The sequence below is a fragment of the Etheostoma spectabile genome, chromosome 9 (assembly GCF_008692095.1).
Source record: "Etheostoma spectabile isolate EspeVRDwgs_2016 chromosome 9, UIUC_Espe_1.0, whole genome shotgun sequence".
In the NCBI taxonomy this organism is placed as follows: domain Eukaryota; kingdom Metazoa; phylum Chordata; class Actinopteri; order Perciformes; family Percidae; genus Etheostoma; species Etheostoma spectabile.
Window position 1 is genome coordinate 21664580 of NC_045741.1, and position 6945 is coordinate 21671524.

At 36.1% G+C, this 6945-nt stretch overlaps 1 protein-coding gene across 1 annotated transcript in view; it reads right to left on the reverse strand.

Annotated features, from left to right (window-relative positions):
- Positions 1-6: 6 nt before the first annotated feature.
- The window catches only part of atcaya (ATCAY kinesin light chain interacting caytaxin a), a 14767-nt gene continuing 7828 nt past the window's right edge, over positions 7-6945 (reverse strand). The window contains exons 3-12 of the mRNA XM_032526236.1: positions 6813-6942; positions 5900-6073; positions 5662-5764; positions 5318-5449; positions 4883-4969; positions 4679-4777; positions 4442-4477; positions 3446-3514; positions 3256-3314; positions 7-2034 (exon numbers count right to left, since the gene is read on the reverse strand). Of these exons, the coding sequence (XP_032382127.1) occupies positions 3281-3314; positions 3446-3514; positions 4442-4477; positions 4679-4777; positions 4883-4969; positions 5318-5449; positions 5662-5764; positions 5900-6073; positions 6813-6942 (864 nt within the window). The 3' untranslated portion in view covers positions 7-2034; positions 3256-3280. The remainder of the gene's footprint in view (positions 2035-3255; positions 3315-3445; positions 3515-4441; positions 4478-4678; positions 4778-4882; positions 4970-5317; positions 5450-5661; positions 5765-5899; positions 6074-6812; positions 6943-6945) is intronic.

Genomic DNA, 6945 nt, shown 5'->3' on the forward strand with positions numbered 1-6945 from the left:
CAGCAAACAAACCTCAAACACAAAGAATGACGAGCTGTTACTGAGCTGCTTCATTTGATGAAACTGCTCAGGTTTGGTTTACTCGTGTGAAAACAGTCTAATATGACTGAAAATAATTGAAAAGTTAGACTTTCTTTAACATTCTTTTATCAGAAAGGCAAAAGAACAGAATTGAGATGGAACTTTAGAAACAGATATTTCATGAGTCCTGTTTTCTGTACAAAAAAGAATAAACATATCCATGCTTTGCTAACAGCTACACAACTGCATGTCATCAGTTATTCTATTTAACATTACAATATAAACTTTAGTAGAACGTTTCTCCTCTTAAACATAACCAAATCCAATAGTGCAATCCTCTGTCCTCCTGCTACAATAAGTGGAACAGACGGAAGACATGAGAGAAAATGAATGTAAGCCTAGAAAACGTGCAATTCAATGCATTAAGATGTTTCAATAAATGTTTAAACTTAAGTGAATGTCACTCTGCTAAAATGAACTTAGCTTTTCTAAATCTCCACATAAGCGTTAGAACTTTATAAATCTGAAATAAGAACCACTTCATACTTCATCAGGTTTGTGATCAGAACATGTTTTCAGAATCTGAGCCGACAGCCAATGTTCCCATACGAAAGCAGAATTTATGAAAATGAATATGCAATAATTGTGTAGGTTTGTGTATTATTGTCTTGAATATGGCCACTTTGTCCAACAACATTATCTGCAGATATTTTGTATATGGTGTGTTAGTATAACTATCATCTTATACAAACGAGTCAAAAGTTTTCCTTTTCATGACATATACTAGAATGTACCAGTAATATGTGGAATACAGTCTAAATATTAATATAAAGAGTATTTCTTTGATGTTGTTTGACATCTATTTATGTGACCATAACCATGTTACACAAAATAAACAAGCATTGTATTTTGCAACATTTTTGATAGTATAATTCTTTCTTTCTTTCATTTGGGTTTTTCAGGCCACAAAATGTAAAATTTGGATCATGTTTGTGTATTTTCTAAGCACAATAAGACTGAGGCACAAGGTACAGTACAGATGTTAATACATTTGACATTTTCAAAATGTCAGTACAGCAAAGGAGTTATCATACAGCAGTTATGAGGCAAAACTTATAAAGAATAAAGAAGGCATCTGATGCATTGTTATTTACATCTAACACACATTACATTTCCAAAGACCAGCATCTGTTACATCACTAATGTAGCTGTTAGACCTCTCTGGTCTTGCCAATTGTTACATCTCTCATTACATATGTACACATCACTAGTTTCAGGCAAAATGCCTCTATTCAATTTCAATTCAATTCAATTCAATTTTATTTATAGTATCAATTCATAGCAAGAGTTATCTCGAGACACTTTACAGATAGAGTAGGTCTAGACCACACTCCAGAATTTACAAGGACCCAACAGTTCCAGTAGTTTCCTCCAGAGCAAGCAACAGTGCGACAGTGGCGAGGAAAAACTTCCTTTTCTAGGTTATCCAACTGTCAGATTTTCAGATTCTTTTGTAAAAGTCAGCTTTTTCCATTTAATTTAGTATATTTATTTCATTATTAGTAAAATTGTAAAATTTGAAGGTGTAATCCTTTACAACATGAAGTTACAACATGAGATTCCATAATTGGAGTTACAATACTGTGTTATATTGTGTCCTGGTTTTCAACAACCTTACAATATTACAATGTAAGCTATACAACATGTCCGATCACACAGCAGATGATGTATTTATGAATAGATAAACCAAACTATAGTTTTCATGGTGAAACACTTCCTGTAACAGACTTCCTTCGTACATTTTCAAGTGGCAATATGGAACCCTCCGGCAGAGAAGAAGAAGGGGGTCCACACAGAGCGTTAATGAGACGGAGCGTTGACCGTCTTGACTGCACAAATTGTCAGCTGAACGTTGGTAAAATACAAGGAAGCATTTGTTGTGCATTTTGGCTCACTGCTTCATACGGGAATCATTCAGAAAATGTCATGCTCCATGAGTCTGTCTGTCACACACTGCATTAAAAGAAAGAAATGTTTGTGGATGTTGAAAATATGACAAGACAATAAAAATATTTGGCTGCTCTCATATAATTCAATGAAATGTGCATGCACTTTGTCTCTGTCTGATCCTTTTAGGGGATAAAACAAACTGGAACCTAACCCTTCAGTGCCAATTTTATTGTGGTTAAAAATGTGTTAGTGTGGAAATTAAAAAAGAAAATGGCATCTCATTGTTAATCAACACTTCTAAAAGAAGTTTTGGGTGCTGGAGATTTAAAGAATCTCTTTTTTAAATCAATTGCAATGCAATATGTGCTTATTAAGCTAATTTGTTTAAATAACTGGAGCAGATAATGAAACAATCTGTTGATCCTGACATGTAAAAATGTACTATTTTCATTTTAAAGTCACAGCTCCAGTCTCAGTTTAGAAGTTATGTGAGGACACTATTACCCCTCTACAAACAAGTAACTTTTTGCTATTTTCTCCTGCTCATGGTTTTAATTCAATTCTATGTATTTCATTACTGTTTTTTTCAGTCTCTGACTTTTATCAAGAGAGACAAGACAGTTACAGTATGTTAATGCAAATATCCTTCAGCTAAAATCCGTCCAAAGACAAAGATTAAACTAAAATGAACAGGACCATGTACAATTTGGCATGAGGAGTACTGACAGGAAGAAAAGGGCAATTGAGAGAAGCTACTCTAAAAAGCCGAAAAACAAGTCTGTCTAACAACCAAGCGTCAGTGTAAAGGTCTGCAAAACATCATAAACTAAAGGCAGCTGTGTTCATGCACATGTGATGAATCTCTCTAATCTATTTTTATACTGAACAACATAATTATGTTTACTTTTCATTGATGCACATTTTATCTTTGTCATTTATTATTTTATCTATATGCCCATGGCCTCAGCCTTAATCTAAAGTACACTTTGTTTGATTATTTAGGTTTAAAAAATAATTTAATAACACTCATTCCCTAAGATGCATGTAATGAATGTGATACAATAAAGAATAAAAAAAACTGATTTTGTTTGTCACATAAAGTGTAAACAGTAAGTACATGTATTGAAATATTTGATACTTAACTAAATTGGATATTTCCACTTAAATATATATAAAATAGTACAGTGGAAAATGATTGGATACTATTAAGATATCTGTGTGGAGATATAATGGCCTATGTAAATTCTTTTCTTCTACAAGAAATATAACAGTGGTTCATATTACCTTCACCCGCGAAGCTGTGCCCTTCTCATAAGCCTTGATTAACAATCATCGACTTCGGCCTGAAAATGCACAGAGAACTTTTAGAAAGTTGGAGGGATGAAAAAATACCAAAAACTAATTATTGTCCCAACTAGTTCATTTTCCGATGTGAATGTATGATTTTAAAATCCAAGTGAGGGTGGACCAGTACCTCTCAGACTTTTTAATTGGCTCCTGTGGGATTGACTGCTGCTCCTGTTGTTTGTGCTCCTGCTCCATCCTACACACACACACACACACACACACACACACACACACACACACACACACACACACGCACAGAGAGAGACGCTCATTTGGTGGGGAATCTGAACACAGTCTTGTGTAGCTAATTAATTCAGGTTAAGTGCTTCAACCTCGAATCATTTTGAGTGCAATTCTGTATGGGGAATATTACCGTATTTTTACAACTGCTTCCACACCAATGTTTGATGTCACCTGATGTTGGAAACCTCTCACTCAAAGAGCAAAACTACACCAACTCTCCAAAACCATAAGCTATTTCTCAGCTTTTCACTCAGTTTTCAATTGCATAAAACACATTTTTTCACTACACATAATTCTCTACCTAAGACACAAAAATCTAACAGGAAGTGACTTGTTTTCCATACACACGCACACGCACACACACACACGCGCACACACACACACACACACACACACACACACACACACACACACACACGTTATTCTAAAAATGATCCCACTGGTTTACATTTGTTGTTAGTTTTGTTTTCTTGTATTCTACTGTATACAACACTGTGCTGCTGTTACAACAGTAATGTTTTGCCAAATAAACAGTTTATTTTTCAACATTGCATTGGTGTTTCTCAACCCCTCGCAGCAAATTACTTTCATTGTAGAACATTATTTGGAAATGTAGATATAAGCCTAAGAAAGACAAAATAGCTTTAGATTTAAAACAGTATTTACATGGTGTATCCAAACATTTACTGTCATGAAAAAAGTGTTTGCAATTTGATGCAAAATGCTTCATTTAGAGATGTGTTTATGGCATTTTGAATGGCATTTTGTATTTGGAGTGTTCAGTTTGGGGAATTGTGTGTAGAGTTTTTGATAAAAGGAGAAATGTTTGTAAGCAGTTGTAAAAAACTGTAATTAAGTAATCTTTTAAAAATGATTTTACCTTTCCCTCCGTGCTTTAATCCTCTCCTCATCAAATCTGAAAATGAGTAACACTGTTATATCCACAAGTGAGACATTTTAAAGAACTACAGTAGGCCTACTAATCCTTTTTTACTTTCATTCAAACACACTAGACTTCACCAGATATCCATGAATGATCATTTCAAAGGATAGCATGACCAGCTGCTGCCTGCAGGTTAGTGTTCTTTTTCTCCATCTAGTGGTCAGACATACTTACTGCACCACACACTCTGGGACATGGACGTGCTCCATGGGGACAATCTCTGCTAGTTCATCCAGACTGTGGACATACTGGATCTTATTCATGAACTTCACACTGCAGAAGGAAACAGGATGACAACAACACAACCACCGTTATGTATCACTGATGTCATGGTCTGGTGTGTGTGTGTGTGTGTGTGTGTGTGTGTGTGTGTATTACCTGATAAAGGGCCTGGATATTGCCAGGACGGTGCGTATGAACCATGTGGGATGAGCGATGACCAAAGACTTCAGGTTCTTCCTCAATCTGCCATCACCACACATGTAGTAAGTACATTCAGTTAGCACAGTTTGGTTAGTGTTTACAAAAAATATTAACCATATAGAAATGAGCATTGAACATTGTAAATTCTGTAAATAAAGCCTGTGAGTCATCCCTAGTCTTCTACTGACTGGCAGCAAGTGACAACATTAACCTTGCCTTTGAGTCTGTCAGTATCAATGTTATGCATTTCTGTATGTTGATGGTGAACAGTGCTCAGCAGCTAAATATAGCAGACATAGATGGACTTAACTTATATTCAACTTTAGAAAAGTACTTCTTTTAAATAAATTATAGTCAATATGTTAGAGTAGTTTTTCCATGGTTTCCCACCTTCTGTCAATCATTTGGTAACATTTCTTGAGCCAGCTGATCCCAGGCATTTTATTCCGAGGAGTGGCTCCGTTCATGTAGATGATCAAGTAATCTTCAGCCACTAGCATCTCCAGACTGCTCACCACAAACCTGGAGGAGAGGGATGGATGTTATGTGTTGTTGCTTTGCTATAGGAAATAATGCATAACCTCAAAACAGATGAGACAAAAAGCGCAAAGATGCATGAAAAGAATTGGAACCAAAAAGACTTGACCAAGACATGCTTACTGTTGACGGAGCCATTAAGTTAACCATGCATGCACATTATCAAAGCATGTACTTTAAAACTGAAAGTCACTTACAGGAATAAGTTCTCCATGATGTAGTGATAGTCTGGACAGCTGCTGTCAGGCAGGTAACAAGCAGAGAAAACAATGATGGCGTTAAGGCCCTCGCCATAATAACCTGAAAGGAGAGAGTTTCAGTTAATAGTGAATAACACTGCTTGTGTGGTTACAGGCTGCATTTTTTTGTATATTACGGGAAATCATGTTCCAAAGTCTTTGAAGAGATTGATTTGATTTCTGTCCTATCACTAACCTCCGTGTGTGATGACTCGAAGGTAGGGTCGAATGACCTGCATGTCAATACGATGCTCCTGTTCTCCGATGATCACCGTCCTCCAGAGGCGTCCGTTGTGGGCATTCCCCTCCTCGTCCACATCTCCTGAACCGTCAGCAGGACCTGCTTTGGCCGAGGCCACCGGCGTGTCATCTGGACAGACACAGAGACAGATTTTGTTCTTAATCCTGCCTGCAACACTTTATAGATAATGTTTTTCCTTTTGGTGTGTTGTTACACACTTATTGTGTTTTTATATTTTATTTTATTCTTATTTTTTGTTCAAAATAAAAGAAAGAAAGAAAGAAATATGTGCCAAGCAGCATAGTGTTGGTTTCAAAGAAGAGTAAAATATATTGTCTGTGTGAGTAAACTAAGTTTAAGATTAAGATTAATTTAGGATTAGGTTGAAGACATCCTCACTCTTCAGTTGTGGACAGTGGTGGAACAAGTACTCAGATCTATTACTTGTAAAGTGTAGGTCTTGTTTCTCAACCCAAACACGCATATAGAACTGTCACCCCTGGGGTGATGCAATAACAAACTCTGTGCACTAATGACTTATGTGTAATAACGTTTGTGTTTTTAACTTTTGTTTTTGTGTATTTCTTCTTTTAATGCTGCAAATGGCATTGTTTCAACATAGTTTCTTTGTATTAATATACAATGACAATGAAGATCTATCTTGAGTAAAAGAAGAATAACAGTATCAGCAAATTTTACTTAAAGTATCAATCAATAAAATTAGTGCATTCAAAGTTGATTTTAAGATTTAGATTAAACTGAAAACCCAATCTTAAAGCTAGTTTTGAAAGGTCAGTGTTGAACATAGTGATAATAAAAAGGGGTTAAAACAGTGGACAGTCATGCATGAGCGTTTTTAACCACTTACCTTCCCACTCCAGCTCGTTGCCATTAGTGATGAACTCCAGCGAGTCGGTCTCATCAGGTGTATCAATGTCATCAACGTTGATGTCCAGGTCATCTGGTGTATCCAGGAAGTCATCTGACAGCAAAGAGCCCTC